This window comes from Eumetopias jubatus, unplaced genomic scaffold (genome assembly GCF_037043125.1).
Source record: "Eumetopias jubatus isolate StellerSeaLion01/CBP00866 unplaced genomic scaffold, mEumJub1_p1.0 scaffold_15, whole genome shotgun sequence".
NCBI lineage: Eukaryota > Metazoa > Chordata > Mammalia > Carnivora > Otariidae > Eumetopias > Eumetopias jubatus.
The window spans coordinates 40712063-40730808 of NW_028274821.1; the positions used below are offsets into that span (position 1 = coordinate 40712063).

The window sequence follows — 18746 nt, forward strand, 5'->3', positions numbered from 1 at the left end:
GCATCAGACTCTTGATTTTGGCTCAGGTCAGGATCTCAGGGTCATAGGATCAAGCCCCACGCAGGGCTCCATGCTCAGCGGAGAGTCTGCTTGAGGATTCTCTATTTCCTTCTGCCCTTCCCCCTGCTCACACATGTGCACTCACTCGAGCACTCTCTCTCTGAAATAAATAAATCTTAAAAAAAAAAAAAGAAAGAAAGAAAGAAAAGAAAAAGAGCTCCGGAAATGCAAATACAAATCACAATGAGATATCACTTCACACCTATCGGGATGGCTATTTTATCAAGTAAACAAAAGACAGCAAGTGTTGTGGAAGACATGGACAAATCTGAATCCTTCCACATCTGTGGTGGGAATGCAAGCTGGTGCAGCCACTACAGAAAACAGTATGGAGGTTCCTCAAAAAATTAAAAATAAAACTACCGTATAATCCTGCTCTTAAGTATCTATCCAAAAGAACTGAAACCAGGACCTTGAAGAGATATCTGCACTCCCGTATTCATCATAGCACTATTTTCAATAGCCAGGAGGTGGAAACAGCCTAGATGTCCACTGATAAAGGAATGCATAAAGAAAGCATGTTATGTGCATACAATGGAATATTATTCAGCTTTTAAAAAGAAATTTTGCTATATGCAACAAATGAACGAACCTTGGAGATATTATGCTATGTGAAACAAACCCGTCGGAGAGAGACAACTGTCTCATGATTCCACCTATGTGAGGTATCTAAAGGGGCTGGGGTGAAGGGGAAATGGGTAGTTGCTAATCAACAGGCGTAAAGTTCCAGTTAAGCAAGATGAATAAGCTCGAGAGATCTGTTGTGCAACCCTGTAATTATATTTACTTAAAAATTTCTTTAAGAGGGCAAATCTCATGTTAAGTATTCTTATCACAGTAAAATAAAACTTAAAAAAAAAAGCAAGGGAATGTTTTGAGTACAACATGGTCAATTGAATCAAATAAATGCTTAAGAACATGGAAGCAGAAATAGAATGGAAAAGAACCACTGGACTCAGATCATAAAAAGTCATGAATTTAACGACAATCATTTCAAGTGGAGACAGAAGCCAGGTTGCAGGAGAAGTTAAGGAGGAAGTTTAGAGTCTTTTTCATGAGAAAGAAGAGAGAACTGGGACTATTAGTTGAATGAGGTGTCTGAATGAGGGGCAAAAAAGATGCATTTTTAAAGTAAGAAATAAGTTGCCAGGAATTAGTTAATAGAATAAAAGAGACAGCTGTAGAGAGCCAGGAAGAACAAAGCACACGGAAAATTTTCAATGGAAACAGAGAAGTCGGTGGCTTCAGAAAGTAGGACCACTATAAAAAGGCAAGTGGTGAAAATATTTTTTGGATGTGAATACCAGGGACTAAGATATAAAATGTTGCTAAGGGAAAAGCAATCTCTAATGATACATTTGTATTCTTTCTCATGTCACTCTTATAAACTATGTAACAAAATTTCATACCACATTTCCTTGGATGTCAAAAGCCTTCGAACAAAACTGACTACCTAAAAACTATCGTGCCATCCCACCGTAAGACTTGAAAATATCTCTTTCTTTGCCTCGGATCTTATCTTGACCTGTAACTTTGTCTCTGTCATCTTAAATTTTAGAGGAGTGCAAGGTTAGAAAAAAAAAATCAACGAATTTCTATTTGGATCCACAGCAAATGATACTTCCTGTAGGAAGCCTTCTTGATCAACCCAGCTAAAAGAGAAAGTAAGATGAAAAAAAGCCCTCACTTTCATCAAGTACCTGCTTCTTGCCAAGTATTGCGCCTCCCCCACCCCGCCCCCAATCTGATGCTTCCAACTGGCGTGGATATAATTGTGCTGAGTTCCAGAGAAATTGGCTGATTTGCTCATGCTCTTCAAGGGCCTCATGATTATTGTAAAACATGGAACCTTGATTTAGGGGAAAAATTTAATTCCAAAGTTCATGTTCTTTCCACTCCACCATGCTCCCTACAATGGCTGGAAACAGTATTTCACAACTTTGAACTCCCATGACACTTGAGTTATCGCCCTGAGTAACATTAGTCTCCACCACCTATATAAAATAGCGCATGTATTTATGAACAGAAAAGTTTGCGGAAAGCAAGCTTCATTTGTAATGTAAAACCATGCACTATTTCACCTTCTGTACAGCTAGCCTAGTGCCATGCACATAATAGATGCTCATTAAATGTCCATAACTAAATAATCCACCTGCAGACAGCTATTTCTGGGATGTTTATTGTTCCTGATGTAGAATGATGTATATTTCCAACTCCCCCAAGGCAAATGGTTGTCTCAACTCTAGAGTTGACTCAACCTACACCCTGTCTCTTGGAATGTAATATTTAATTCTGAATTCAGCAACTAGTAGGCACTCAATATTATTTATTGCCTAACAGGGTAGGTGATTGGGGAGATACGGAAAAATCACCTTCATGACCTTATAAGACATTCCTAAATGGTCTTCCCCCCCCCCGCCAAAATTAATATTACAAGTGATCAGGCTAGAAAAATTACAGAGGCTGGGCATGTTACTAACTACTACGTAGATCAATTTTTGAGGAATGGGTTGTACACAAGCACCCATATGCAGCCTATAAAAATAAGGAGCTGAGGGCTATGAGCCATTCTCACTTTTTAAGAGTAATTTGCCAAGAAAACACATTCTTAATCTTCTACTCCTTTACTCTGAATTCTATCCTAAATTTGAACATTTAAGAACTTTACTGAATGTGATGTCTTGAAAAAAAATTAAAGGATAAAAAAGAAAACTGTTTCTGAAACAAAATCTGTTAGAAAAAAATCCTTTTATTTTTGCACTGACTTGCACAGACCTCATTCTAAAATTACATAAAAGGTTTACCTACGATGTCAAGCCTTACCACAGTTAACCAATCCTTTTAGTGTCTTTCTATTTATACTTCCATGAATAGAAACCCTGTTTATAGTCAGTTGCATATTGTCTAATGCCAAAGTTTAAAATTACTTCTAAGTATCATGAAATAGTGCATTTTCCTCTATAAAATTTTTTTTATTCTTGTGGCTACAATAAATGAGGATGTGAGAATGAAGGGATATGAACTTATTAACGGAGGAGTAAATGAGCTATGATTTTTAAAAAGCAGAGTAAATTTTCTTTTCCTTGACTTTGAACATCATATTCTAAAATAAAGCATCCTCTTAGGAGCTCCTTAGGGGCCTATGAAAATGTGTGTACCTTCACATGCAAATAAAGAAAAATGTTGTATAACTTCTATAACTATTAGAGAGTAAAGTTTGTCCCAAATTCTAAGTTAAAAAAAAAAAAAGTGAGAAATCAAGCAAATCTGGGCCCTACTGATCCCAACCAATGAAAACGCCAGCTACAGATGCTAAACCAATTTTATCAATAATTATTTGGTTGGTTTTCATTAGTATCATGACCACCCTCTGTTGGTTTTACTCTCAGTACCTATAAAACAGAGTTGGGGAGAGAGCGACTGCAAAATTTTTATGATTCAAAGAATTTCTTAAATGCAAGATCAGCATATTACTATAATAAACATATACTGTTATGGGTCAAAGAATAAATGAAAAGAGAAATCAAAAAATACCTTAAGGCAAATGAAAATGAAAATGAAACATTCCAAAATGTATGGGATGCAGCAAAGGCAGTTCTGTAAGGGAAATTCTTAGCAATAAATGTCTACCTCAAGAAACAAGGAATGTCTCAAATGAACTGGCTGAAGTGTATCTTTACACTTCAAGGAATGAGAAAAAGAAGAACAAAGGCCCAAAGTTAGCAGAAGGAAAGAAATAACAAAGATGAGAGCAGAAATAAATGAAACAGAGACTAAAAAGACAATAGAAATAATAAATGAAATTAAGAGCTGGTTTTTTGAAAAGATGAAATTGACAAACTTTTAGCTAGACTCACCAAGAAAAAGAAAGGGTTCAAATAGATAAATTCAGAAGCGAAAAAGGAGATGATACAACTCATATCACAGAAATAATAAAAGACCACTATAGAAAAGTATACGCTAACACACTGAATAACCTAGAAAATGGATAAATTTGTAAAACATACAACCTACCATGAACCACGATGAAATAGAAAATCTAAACAGACCAATTACTAGTAAGGAGATAGAGTAAGTCATCAAAAACTTCCCAACAAACAAAAGTCCAAGACAGACAACTTCACTGGTGAATTCTACCAGTCAAAAAAAAAAAAAAAAATTAACATAATCCCTCTCAAACGGTTCCAAAAAAATGAAAGAACTCTTCCAAACTCATTTTATGAGGCAAGCTTTACTCTGACACCAAAACCAGAAGAGGATGCCATAGGAAAAGAAAATTATAAACCAATGTTTCTGTGAACATAGATGTAAAAATCCTCAATAAAATATTAGCAAACCAAATTCAACAATACATTAGAAGGATCATACCCCATGATCAGGTGGGATTTATCCCAGGGATGCAAGGATGGTTCAACAGCAGCAAATCAGCCAATGTGATACAATGTGATGATTATACATAAATCATATAATCATTTTAATAGATGCAGAAAAAGCGTGTGACAAAATTCAAAATCTGTTTATGATAAAATCTCTCAACAAAATGGGCATAGAGGGAACATACCTCAAAATAATAAAGGCCATATACAACAAGTCCACAGCTAGCATCATACTTGATGGTGAAAACCTGAATGCTTTTCCTCTAAGATCAGTAAATAGATAAGGATACCCACTCTTACCATTTTTATTTAACATAGTATTAGAAGTCCTGGTCACAGCAGTTAGGCAAGAAAAAGAAATAAAAGGCATTCAAATTGAAAGAAAGAAAGAAAGAAAGAAAGAAAGAAAGAAAGAAAGAAAGAAAGAAAGAAAGAGAGAGAGAGAGGGAGGGAGGGAGGGAGGGAGGGAGGGAGGGAGGGAGGGAGAAAGAAAGAAAGAAAGAAAGAAAGAAAGAAAGAAAGAAAGAAAGAAAGAAAGAAAGAAAGAAAGAAAGAAAGAAAGAAAGAAGACAGTCACTATTTGTAGGTGACCTGATATTATATATATAGAAAACCCTAAAGACTCCAACAGAAAACTGTTAGAACAAATAAATTCAGTAAAGTAGCAGGATACAACATCAAAAATCTGTTGTATTAGTATATATTAATAATGAACTATCAGAGAGAGAGAAATTACGAAAACATCCTGTTTAGGCACCTGGGTGGCTCAGTCAGTTAAGCACCTAACTCCTAAATTCAGCTCAGGTCATGATCTCAGGGTTGTGAGATCGAGCCCCATGTTGGGCTCCATGCTGGGCATGGAGCCTGCTTAAGATTCTCTCTCACCCTCTCCTGCTGCCCCTCCTCCCCTGAAAAAAAAAAAAAAGAAAGAAAGAAAAATCCTGTTTACAATTGCATCAAAAAAAAAAAAAATTAAAATACCTAAGGATATTTAACCAAGGAGGTGAAAGACCTGTAACTGAAAACTAAAAGACATTAATGAAAGATATAGATGAAGACACAAACAAATGGAAAAATACTCCATGCTCATGGATTGGAAGAATTAATATTGTTAACATGTTCATATTACCCAAAGCAACCTACGAAATCAATGCAATCACTATCAAAATTCCAATGGCAGTTTTCACAGAACTAGAATAAACAGTCCTAAGATTTATATAGAACCATAAAAGATTCCAAATAACCAAAGCAATTTTGAGAAAGAATAAAGCTGGAGGCATCACACCCCTTGATTTCAAACTCTATTACAAAACTATAGTAATAAAAACAGTGTGTATTGGTATAAAATCACACACACTGATCTATGGAACAGAATAGGGAGCCTAGATATGAGCTCATACATTTATAGTCAATTAATTTATGACAAAGGAGCCAAGAATACACAATGAGGAAAGGACAGTCTTTTCAATAAATGGTGTTGGGAAAATTACACCATCACATGCAAAAGAATAAAACTGGACAACTATTTACTCCATACACAAAAATTAACTCAAGATAGATTAAAAACTTGAATGTAAGGCTTGAAACCATAAAAACTTCTAAAAGAAAACACAGGCAGGAAGCTCTCTGACATCAGTCTTGGCAATGATTTTTTGAATCTGACACCAAAAGCAAAAGCAACAAAAGCAAAAATAGACAAGTGGGATTACATGAATCTAAAAGTTTCTGCATAGGAAAGAAAACCTTTAACAGAAGGGAAAGGCAACCTACTGAATGGGAGAAATATTTGCAAATCATATATGTGATAAGGGTCTAATATCCAAAATATACAAAGAATTCATACAACTCATTCACAAAAAAAAAAAAATCTGATTAAAAAATGGGCAGAAGGGGTTGCCTGGGTGGCTCAGTCATTAAGCGTCTGCCATCACCTCAGGTCATGGTCCCAGGGTCCTGGGATCGAGCCCCACATCGGGCTCCCTGCTCAGCGGGAGGCCTGCTTCTCCCTCTCCCACTCCCCCTGCTTCTGTTTTCTCTCTCACTGTCTCTCTCTCTCTGTCAAAATAAATAAATAAAATATTTAAAAAAAAAATGGGCAGAGGACCTAAATAGACATTTTCCCAAAAAGACCTACAGATGGCCAACACGTGCATGAATAAAAATGCTCTACATTATTAATCATCAGGAAAATGCAAATCAAAACCACAATGAGATATTACCTCACACCTGTTAGAATGGTTATTATCAAAAAGACTAGAAATAACAAGTGTTGGCAAGACTGTGGAGAAAAGGGAACCCTCTTGCACTGTTGGTGGGAATGTAAATTGGTGCAGCAACTATGGAAAAGAGTATGGACTTTCCTCAAAAAACTAAAATTATACCTCTACAGGATCCAGGAATTCAACTTCTAGGTTTTTGTTTAAAAAAATTAAAACACTAATTCAAAAAGATAAATATACCCCCATGTTCACTGCAGCATTATTTATAATAGCCAAGATATTAAAATAACCTAAGTCTCCATCAATGGATGAAAGGATAAGGAAGATATGGTGTATAAATATAAATGGAATATATATATGGTGTGTATATGTAAATGGAATATATATATATATATATATGGAATATTATTCAGCCATAAAAAAAGGAGGAAATCTTGCCATTTGCAAAAACATGGATGGATCTTGAGGGCATTATGCTAAGTGAAAGAAGTTAGACAGAGAAAGGCAGAAATCATATGATCTCTCTGATATGTGGAATATATTTTATATATATAATATAACATTATATTATATATTATACTTCTTTATACTTATATATGTAATAAGGAATTTCTTAAATGTAAGATAAGAATATTGTTATAGTTAATAGATACTCCTTGTCTAATTTATTCAGTTATTTATTTAGTTCCATCTTTGTTCCAGAGAGGATGTAAGATAGTTTATTTGACATTCACCCAATATATAATCCTAAGGGTCTCCAGAGGTTTTGCCAGACTATACACAAAAAATGAACACACAAAACAGCACAAGCATGCTATAAAATGTGCAAAAAAGAAAAGTAGGGTAAGTCCATGTCATTCCAGTTGAGAAAGCTCTGGTTAATGATACTTAGAATGCTTCATAAGTTTTCATCATAGAATTTGCAAAAACTTCCCTAAAATTCACCCTTTCTTTGTTGTATTTCCAGCCAAGAGAAAGCTCCCCACATAACTACAGACTTCCTAAACTCCAAAATGAGGCGTCAGCTTCTAACTGATCCAAAGGCAAAATCCAGCTTCTGGATTGCCTTGTTTTTCTTGGATATTAACCACTGCAGCAATAGACAAGTGCTTGAGATTGGGATATCTAAAAGATCATAGCTGAAGGAATGTAGGGATACAAAACACCAGAGCAAGGTAAAGCTAATTTCAAAAAATTGCAATTCAATCACACATTTCCTAAAAGTGACAGTCGAGTTTTTAATTGTCACAAATAAAACTGGGATGGATGTAAGTCCCTAAATTAGTGGTTTACTCTCCTTTGGTCCAAACGGTTGTCTTAGATAGTTGAGAGAGGATTCATAGTTCTATTGCTTAGAAGGGATTGATTTAATGCTCAAAAAGTAACTAAATATAAACGTATAACTTCTGACTCCAACATAAACAAAGGAAATGTGTATCATTAAAAAAAAAAAATGAAGTGGTCTAGTGCCTCTTGACTAAAATAACAACGTCCTATCCTTGGGCACCATCAGAATTTTAAAGCACCTTAGCTCTGAAAGGATGATGATGCCCATCCCCATCATGTAACAAAGAATAAAAACAAAATATTAAATCACAAGTAGTATAAGGAGGTGCAATAAAGACTATTTCATTGCTTTTTAAAATAACAAAAACACTGCAAAAATGTTTTTAAAAATAACAAATACCAAATACTGCTCCTCCCAATAACGTGTTGCTTTTGTTTGCTTATGCTCAGTTTGCTAAGTACTAATCCCAATCAAAAAGCACCAGTTGAAAATTAAAGGCCTATATGGAGACATCCGTACTAGTTTGAAAAACTTTTAAGGTCACCCTGCAGAAGTTCTTTGGAATCAGCAAAGATGTGACCTCCATGTTGGACAGTCATGTCTGATGCTGGAGAAAAGCCAAGCCAGAGGGGGTGTTCGATTTGTGGGTGGACACATGCATCTGTACTTATCAAATGACTGAATGGGTTTCCACCTTCAGGTCAACAGCAGGGAACAGATTTCACAGAGCTTCTACCTCCAAAAGGGCTGGACTTTTTGCCATCTCTTCCCAAGAATTAGGAAGTAGATGGTAGCCCTGTTCATGGGTTGCACATCTCCCAGTGGAAAAGTACTGGTGATAAGAAAACTACTGGTGTTAACCCTCAAAGTGATCTTTTCCCGAAGTTTAGCTTCTTTTTGTTATAACAATACAAGCAGCAAACTGATTTGATTGTTTCATTGTTTATGGTAGTAGACTGAATTTTCCCATGAATGCATTGTGCCTTTTTGAGATACTGAATCTGAAACTTCAGAGATTTCACATTTCAGCCAAAGCCAGAACACAGAGATGAAAAAAAGCCTCCAAAAGATAAATTATGCTCTAAAATCCAAACGTGCTTATATTCAAGAAAAGAGCTTTTTTTCTTCTTCTTCTTCTTCTTTTTTTTTTCTTGAGAGAGAGAGTGAGAAAGAGAGCACACACACAAGCAGGGGAGGAGCAGAGGGAGAGGATCCTAAGCAGGCTCCACACTCAGCCCAGAGCCTGACGAGGGACTTGATCTCATGACCCTGAGATCACGACCTGAGCCTAAATCAAGACTCACATGCTTAACCGGCTGACCACCCAGATACCCCATGAAAAGAGCTTTTAATAATATGTATAATTTATCCCAAATGACTGCAAAAAAAAACCTTAATAAGTTCTGATTTTTCACATTTCAAATTAGAAGCCATTCTACATTCCTAGTGGCTTGATTTATTTCAAGGTACTGCAGAACAAACTCTCACTTCCATCAAATAGGATTCCTTAACAATCTTTATGATTAATTCCATAATACAATGATACGCAACGTATGTTAAAATGTTGGCATGATTCTGCATCATCAAAGAAAATTCTAATTTTATTCCATTTAATTTTGATATTATATATGTTATATTCTAACTGAAAAACTGATAATTGATATACCATTTGTGTATATACAATATTCAACTAATCATAATATGATCTACAACATCCCAGTTTTAACATATCAGTCTCAAAAAGGTTTGATTTCCAAGGAAAATTTAAAAAGGGAAAAAATCAGAAGTGTTCTACCTTGATTATTTCTGTTTGTCATATTACATGCAACAGATGAATTTAGAGATGCTACACTGAATGTAGCAAAAGAAAAATTTAACCAAGCTTCTTGACAAATATTGAAAAATCAAATTCTGGCATTATATAACTATTCAACAATTATTCATTCAGCTTAAGTAGACAACATTTTTAAGTGAATGTAATTCTTTCTGTACATGTTCAGAAATGCATTTCAAATAGTAACAGCTTTATTAATTTCAAATGCAAAGACCATATCCTTTGTTTAGTCTGACTGACTTACATTACTTATCAACTCTTTTTCTATTAACTACGCTCCCCCACCCCATTCTTTCTAAAATGAGTAAGGAAGCTTTTAAAAAATGTTTGGACACAATTCACTTTGGGTTATCATGCTACACAGAGAAAATATCACTCAAATAAAAAGATTTCTTTACTTTAGTAAAGTTAAAGGCATATTGAAATTTTCTCAACTTCAGAAAATTTCCTTTTTTCTTCTTTTTTAAAGATTTTATTTAGGGCACTTGGGTGGCTCAGTCGTTAAGGTCTGCTTTTGGCTCAGGTCATGATCCCAGGGTCCTGGGATCGAGCCCCGCATAGGGTTCCCTGTTCATCGGGAAGCCTGCTTCTCCCTCTCCCACTCCCCCTGCTTGTGTTCCTCTCTTGCTGTCCCTCTCTCTCTCTGTCAAATAAATAAACAATTTATTTATTTGACAGAGAGAGAGAGAGAGTACAAGCAAGGGAAGTAGCAGGGAGAAGGAGAAGCAGACTCCCGCTGAGCAGAGAGCCCTACGTGGGGCTCGATCCCAGGACCCAGGGATCATGACCTGAGCCAAAGGCAGATCCTTAACTGACTGAGCCACCCAGGTGCCCCTCAACTTGAGAAAACTTCTGACAAAATTTATTACATTTGGAATAGTCTACCTTTTTGATTCTAATCTCCCACCAACACAAAAAATAAAGTAATAGATTTAACTGGAAATTACATTTAAAATTGTTCTGTTTTTTGCATGTTTTGTTATCAGTCTGTATTAATTTTGAATGATTTTGATAAAAGTCGGGACAAATCAAGTTAGCATACATTTTTCAATCTATATTTAATTAAAACTTTTAATCTTTGAACTATCCACTACTTTTGCCAAACAGTAAGGTTTTATACAATACAGAGTAAGTTAATATATAGGGGGACAAGTATAATTTTTCTAAGATAAAAATAAGGAACAAAATATAAGCAAGACTCAGAAAGAAAAAGTATATTGACCTTGCATTTCTACTTGCATATTTACTTACTGTATCTTTCTAACATCATTTTAAAACAAGACTGGTCTGACATACTTTCTTATAGTTTGGAGTTCTTCAGATAGTTCAGCCTCACAGTAGCAAAACCCTATGACAAGGCAGGTCAAATAATTAAGAACCTAAAACTAAGTCTACCTGAGAAAACTTTTTTTTTTAAAGACTTTTATTTATTTATTCATGAGAGAGAGAGAGGCAGAGGGAGAAGCAGGCTTCCAAGGAGCAGGGAGCCCGATGCAGGACTCGATCCCAGGACTCCGGGATCATGACCTGAGGTGAAGGGAGACGCTTAACCATCTGAGCCACCCAGGCGCCCTACCTGAGAAAACTTTTATTATCACCTTTTAAAAACATTTTGTTTTATTTTCAATGAAAACAACCAAATCAGATTATTTTGGGAGGTAGAGGGTATGTGTGGTAAGTTTGGATTTTTGTGTTCATTTTGTTTTGTTTTTGTTGGTTCATTCTTAGAGCACACTTTTACCCAAGTTACAGATACAAACAAAATTCTTCTGATAACGAAATATTAGAAATTCTTCTTTGCACAAGTTTTATGTCATGAGGAAAAACCACAAACTACTCCTAAATCAATGTCAAATTCTATATATTCAGGTTGAGAAGCAACAAAACTATGAAGACAGCCAAGTTATAAAAGCCCATTTTCAGATCTGGAACAACTTCTGAACATAAAGAGGGTATTTGGCATACATTATACTGAAGGAAAAGTCCTACTTTCATTATTTCCTGATTCTTGGAATCCAATAAAAACTTTATGGAATAAAAACTCATATTCAAAGAATCCTTCACTGAACACATAACCAACCACCACCACAACCCTTCTTTTAAAGTAATGAGAGTTGATAAACTCTAATAGGAGTATGGAAATTTTTATTTTTTCTGGTACATTTTAAAAGAATGATTAAGTGGTTTTTCGGTCTTTTAAGCACCAATGACTTTTAGCACCTGAACAATGCACAACTGAAATACATGCACATTCACTTTTCAAACAACACCAACAAAAATTAAAATGGCGGTGGTTAGGTAAATATGGATGACGCCGATATAGAAGTATTTGCCACTGTGAAGGGCCTACACAGAATCACATCTTGTCCTGATCATACCTGCCTGCCAGAACAAAATAGGCAGCTGACCAATCATGGGGTGTTTATCTATACAGTGGTACCTTTGTTCTCCAACAATGTTAGATTGCAAACATCTTGGAGCATATATTTACCTGGAGGATTCTTGGCAGGATCATTGTGGCTTGGACTTCCTGATTGTCCAGAATCTATAAAGAAATCACAGAAAATGTTTTCTTTTTAATTTGTTTTGAACAAATTTCACAATCCTCAGAAGGACTTTAAAAAAAAAGTTAAGATGCAACAATGAAGCTGAGTGTGTTTAAATAAAGTATACTTTCCCAAGCCTTTCAGCAGCAACACTTTATTTATCAAGCTAGGTGAAAGTCCATACATATTTCTATGTCAAAAGAAAAAGAAAAAAGTAGAGTCTATCATAGTCTCAGAATGGAGCAAGGCCTTTTTTAAAAACAAAAGGTCTGGCTCCAAAGCCACTAAAGGTGGTTTGGAGGTTGGGCCTGTCAGAAGCAATATGAAATAAAGCAGATACATCCCCTAAAAATGCAATCTGAGTGTAATTAAACATGCTTTTAAGAACCTGAAAATGTTTTTATTCAGTGAGTGAAATACACAGAAACGAGAGTCCATTTTTCCAGGACTTCATGTGCATACACATATATCCACTCCCATAATCTCCCAACCTACTGGATCCAGGCCCAGATTTGTCTGCATCCCATAATAGCAATTGATTTGCAAACACCAAGAAAAGCATAAATTACTAGGTAGAAACTAACATAGCTTTGTGGAGAGCAAATTGTTGGATCAATTTAATTTCCATCTGTGATAGACAGACTGCAGATAAGGAGAAAAAGATCAATGTAGTATATCTGAATTTCCTACCCCAAGTTATTTTTCATTGATGCTTTCTGTGGAAAGCAATGGAGAGGCTATACTACAGTTAGGCAACACGCCTTTCCCAGCTAATCTAACACTGTTGTGTTTTGCTCATTCCTCTTTCCTCCACTTCCCCTCTGCAGTTATCTGTGTCATTTGCCCCATATTATTATACACTTACTTGCAGGTTGCTTTGTAATCTTCTTTTATTGGTTCTAGTATTTAAATCTTGTCTCCCCAGCTAAATTGCATGCTCCCAAGCAGAGGCAGAGATTCTGTCTACTTCTTTTGTGTCTTCCTCAGTGTGCAGTGTGCTGTTCATGGCTGTGAATGCACTAGGCTTTCAGTAAATGCCGGAGGAATGGAAGGCTCAGATTCAGCAGCCTCCTTTGCCTGCCTAGGAAAGGCAATTTTGAACTTGATAGTGAATGTCAACAAAATTTGATAGGTGGCCACAGATCAGTCTCTTCCCTAAAATCTTGCCATGGTACCTAAGCCAAGACAGGAATCCAGTCTCATTGAAGCAGAAAAATCTAATGCTGGTTTTTTTCAGCAGGGTTATTAAGCTCTTCCATGTAAGTGATTAGCATACCGCAATTGCTGCTTCTACTGTTAAATCCAAGGGGATCCTGTTGGTCTCTTTCTATATAGAACTTGGTTATTTATTTTTGCAATTTGCCTCATGCCTGCCAACCAGATTTAACGCTGAGATCAGAATCCTACCTCTTCATCCTATTTCCTTTGTCTTCTTTTTTTCTCCAGAATAGCTTTCATGAAATCTTCGCAAATATATTTAGTGATTCCCACATTATCCTTCAACTGATTTCTGATTTTCCAAAATGGAAGTAAAGAAACTGTTAGGGGCTACTCTTGCAGCCTGAGCTCCAGCTAGCATCTCCTGTAGACAGTCACAGAGTTGAATATTCTCTAAAATGCTTTTCTCTCATCTCTCATGAATTTGCTTGCTTTTTCTGGAATTGAGGCAAGAGTCCGTGACTTATAACTTAGAAGGTCAATCATTCTCTTTCTACATTCCTATAAAAGATGGTACAACATTGGCCATTTTCCAGGCATGGAGTATGATAGTTACATAAAAATGATAAATGACATTGTTTTGCTACAGCCTCAGCTATTTCTGCCTCGAGTTCCTCTGACAAATGTCCTTCAATACTGATACTACATTCCAGTTTAATTTCTCAAGTGACTCTAACATTTTGAGGAGTTCCTACTTATTATTGTTATTAACACACCCACTGGACAGAGAGCTTCTTCATATTCTCTTTTTCCTTCTAAAGTTACTTCATATTTATGGAGGTCTAGACACGCATTCCTCAAGGTGGCTAATGCCACCTTCCTGATGACACAACATGAGGCAGGTTGAGGTTGTCCTCAGGGGGCAGGGGTTGTAGACTCTCCCTGAGCCTTGTATGTTTACTTAAATCAATTTCAAAAGGGCACCACAAAACTCCTTCCCAACATCTGGCTGCTAAAACTTCGGTCAATTAAAGAATGAATGTCTCTTCTATTCCGAAGAAAGTATTCAGCTAGAACAATGGCACCCCCTGTTACCACAACATCCCACTGGGAAACCCTATTCTTTTCTGCTGCAAATTACCCCTTCCCCCATTTCCAACAACTGCACACCAACTTCTTCATTTGAAAACAATATAATTACAAAAAAAAAAAAAACCACAAGCATTTGAGGGAAAACTTAAGTAGACACTACATTTGAGTCACACACTTGCTTTTAATAAGAATTCCACTTTCTAAAATGATCTGGCATTTACTGGCACACAATGGTAGTTTCTCCCTCATGTTCCAAAGTCTGTGCCTTTTCATGAAGTAAAAGAGCATATACTAGATCCCAAAACGTAGAAGAGGCCCCCTCAGGGAGGGAGCAATTAGCATTTACTTTTCAGACTGTAAATCTAATACTACAATCTACACTTAACTCTTATGGCACCTTATACTGGTCACTTAATTCCAACTGCTAGAAAAGGAAGTAACCAGGGAGTCATAGTTGGCAGAGAAATCAAAATGAACTGTTACTGTGGTTAGCTTCAGAGAAGGAATTATTCAGACCACATCTAAAACCCTTCCAATTCACCACCCAGGTCACATTACTCTAAACCCAAAGGTTTTCTTCAACCACTTCCATCATTTGCTGAAGTCCTATGTGTCTGTGTGTACTTAATATGTTATCATGAATTCGAGCTCTGTTCCTCACTAGTAGAGTGATTTTGTGCACAATTACTTAATCCTTAGAGCCTTGTGGTCTTGATTTTTACAACTGTAATACTGTCTACCTCGTAGAATTGTTGCAAAACTTTTATGTAAACCATCATACACTGGTCAGATGCAATACAATGAGTAAATGAAAGATATCAAACACAGAGGTCACATTCAAAGAATGATTAATATTTTTAATGGACTAACTCTCAGGAAGAAAGGGAGAAAAGGGATATGACTAAATTCTGCCCATCCCAGGGCAAGCATCTAGAATGATCTGTGGACGGGGCAGGGCACCTGGGTGGCTCAGTCAGTTGAGCATCTGCCTTTGGCTCAGGTCGTGATCCCAGGGTCCGGGGATCGAGTCCCACGTCGCACTTCCTGCTCAGCGGGGAGCCTGCTTCTCCCTCTTCCTCTGCAGCTCCCCCCTGCTTATGCTCCCTCTCTCTGTGTCAAATAAATAAATAAAATCTTTGAAAAAATCTTTTAAAAAAATAAAAGGATTTGTGGTAAATCACCTGAACATGAAGGAGTGTGTGCCCACTGAGAATTCCTACGTAAAAGCTGTCTACCCCTCTCCCCTCAAGGGATAAAATGCTGTCATTACAAGGCTCTCAGGAGCTCTCATGCTCAAAAGGCAGTCGGTACCAGCCATTTGATGGAAGATGACCTTCCAGAAGACTGAAGTCTATGAAGAACAAGGGTGGTAAGAATGGGGTTGTGAGTTGCCCAGCACACTGGGTCTTGAGTCTAGAACAATCTGGATGCAGTGGAGAGAAAGTGAGGGGAGCAGAACTTGAAGGCAGCACACCTAAACCAGTCCTCCATCATTCCCTCCACATTTTATTTTCTCTTCCTTGATCCCAATCTACATCTTCTACATTTCTGACTTCACTGGATGTAAAGTAGAACTGAAACAGTTTGTATTACATACTTATAAAAATCTCATATTACCCCCATTCCTTATGTTTTAATGGTGTGGAATTAAACATATATGTCTTCTTCTTGGAAGAAAATAGTTAATGAAGCCATTTCTAAGTTACTACTTTTTAAACTCAATGTATTCCACCTTCCCCAGGAATAAGAAAAGGTTCCCTACATGACCCTTACCAACCTTTCCTCAATCCTTTCGTGTACTCCCTCTTAAAAAGCAGCCAGCCTTTTATGACCCTTCTAATACCTAAGCTTTACCTAAAGAATGGCCAGTTTCCCTCCTGACTCAGTTTTACGAAAGATCCTGGGATATTTAAGTGACCTAAATGGCTTGTCCAAAGTTACATGGCAACTATTAAAACATATGTTCTCTACATGGGCCACCCATTCAGACACACTGCCTCTTGAGAGGTTATGATGCAATCTTCAAATCATGTACAGCCAAGTGATCTTTCAGTAGATTAAATGTTTCTGGGAACTTGACCTTCCCCTAACTTCCCTCCTCCTTCCTACCATTTACCAATACATTCAAAACATTTTTCATAAATTTTAAAAGCCCATAGCTATTCTTTCACTCTAAGTTGGAAACAATTATTATTAAAATCTATATAGTAATTGACACTTTAAAAAGAGGACAACTCTAAATCAAATTTAGTCTGGATTCTAATGTTTTACTAATGATCTAGTGGAAGTCCAATAAAATATTTGTTAAATAGGTAAGATAAATAATAACTGCTTAAATGTTTGTTTTTGAGTACTAACTTTCTGAGGTAGGTGAACTCAATTGTCTGATGGGGGCAGACCATCAAAACTGAAAGTCTTTTGAAGGTCACTACGGTAAGCATCAATTAGATGTGAATCAGTAAGATTTATGGAACACCTCCTATATTCCAGTTGCTGATGTTTGGGACATAATAGGTTCTCAATTATAAATTTCCAATTAATTTATAATAATGACCTTTAAAATACTGTTTTAAGAAGAAGAATATACATTCTGTGCCTTCTAGAGCTCAGAGGCTGCCCAGAGAGAAATAAATGTACAAATAAACTATAATACACTGTGATAGGTATTATTAATGAGTATGTATCAAGATCAGCAAGCAGTTGGTTCTTCCTAGGAATGATGAGCAAGGCCGTGTTATAGAAGGTATCACAGGGAAGGGACCTTAGGAACAGGGTCCTGAAAAATGAACAGATCGTATATTACGGTAGTACATAATTCCACTCTGCTACCAAGGTAATCTTTTTAAAACTTCAAAATGCTGAAGCTACTTCACTGCTGAAACCCTGACATGTATTCCAAATACTCATAGGAAAATCTCCAAATTTTTTAGTAATGCCATTCCAGACACCTCTGGTCTTTACCAACACCCAGGTCATATCTTAGCCTTCTGGTTCCCCATATGTCTCCTACATCTGATGACTCCAAGTCTTCGCACATTCTGTCCCCCTTTTATTTTCCCTCCCCGAAGTCCTCCACGTTGAAGTCATCCCTTTTAGATTCTGAACTACATGAAAGCAGAGATGCTGACCCTAGTTAGCCCTATTGCCCTAATCTTCAACATAGCGCCTGACATTCGGTTGGGTAAACCCAATGAGTAGGAAACAAGTAGTCTACAAAAGAACAGAAGTGGGGGCGCCTGGGTGGCTCAGATGGTTAAGCGTCTGCCTTGGCTCAGGTCATGATCTCAGGGTCCTGGGATGGAGCTCCACATCAGGGTCCTTGCTCAGCAGGGAGCCTGCTTCTCCCTCTCCCTCTGCCCTTTCCCATGCTTGTGCTCCCTCTCTCTCTCTCTCAAATAAATAAATAAAATCTTAAAATAAAATAAAATAAAAGTACAGAAGTGTATAAAGAAGAAAGACTAGGCATGCCCTTAGGTGCAGAAACATACATTAAAATCATATAGACACACATTTTATGGCAAGAAAAAGGGGGAGGGGTCAAGTGTACTAGTCCTGGCCCGATGTTAAGGCTGAGTTTTGCTTCCCTTATATCCAGAATGAATATTTGGAAATGGGAGGAGGGGTAGATAAGAGACGATTTTGAGTCAGAAATTAATTTTGGGGTCTCTCCTCCAAAGGGAAGAAATGTCTGGTGAGGGTCCAGAAGCAGGGCCCCAGTTCACAAGCAGGAGGCCAAGAAGCCTTTAATGTCCTTTATACATAAACTGTCTTTCTACTCCTAGATGAAACCTATTTCAGGAATTCATTTTATTTTCTGGCACCATGACTGGAGCATCAACAGAAAAACTAAATTTGAGAGGTATGATTTTAATTTACAGTCCTGTCGGTGTAAAAAGGAGACTAAAGAAGGTAATTTGTCAGGTCCCCTCTAAAATTCTATGATTCTATAACAATATGGCTTTTATATCAAGGGATATCAGAAGAGTAAATGAAACCCACACTGTAACCTGTTAACCTACAGATAGCCTCTCGCTAGAACTAAAATTAGTCATTGTGTGATAAAGGGCCCCTTTGTCATATTCTTTTGCTTTAAGCAGGTAAAGAAATAGCCCATTGTCAACTAAAGAATACCACAAGATTTTTTTTTTTTTAAGACTTGGAATGGCCCCCTTC

The 18746-nt window shown here is 36.8% G+C and overlaps 1 protein-coding gene across 7 annotated transcripts in view; it reads right to left on the reverse strand.

Annotated features, from left to right (window-relative positions):
• The window catches only part of NFIB (nuclear factor I B), a 436652-nt gene that overhangs the window by 84058 nt on the left and 333848 nt on the right, over positions 1 to 18746 (reverse strand). For all 7 annotated transcript variants that reach the window (XM_088019179.1, XM_088019178.1, XM_028107279.2 and 4 more), the window contains exon 3: positions 12269 to 12322. In XM_088019179.1, coding sequence (XP_087875305.1) covers positions 12269 to 12322 — 54 coding nt within the window. The remainder of the gene's footprint in view (positions 1 to 12268; positions 12323 to 18746) is intronic.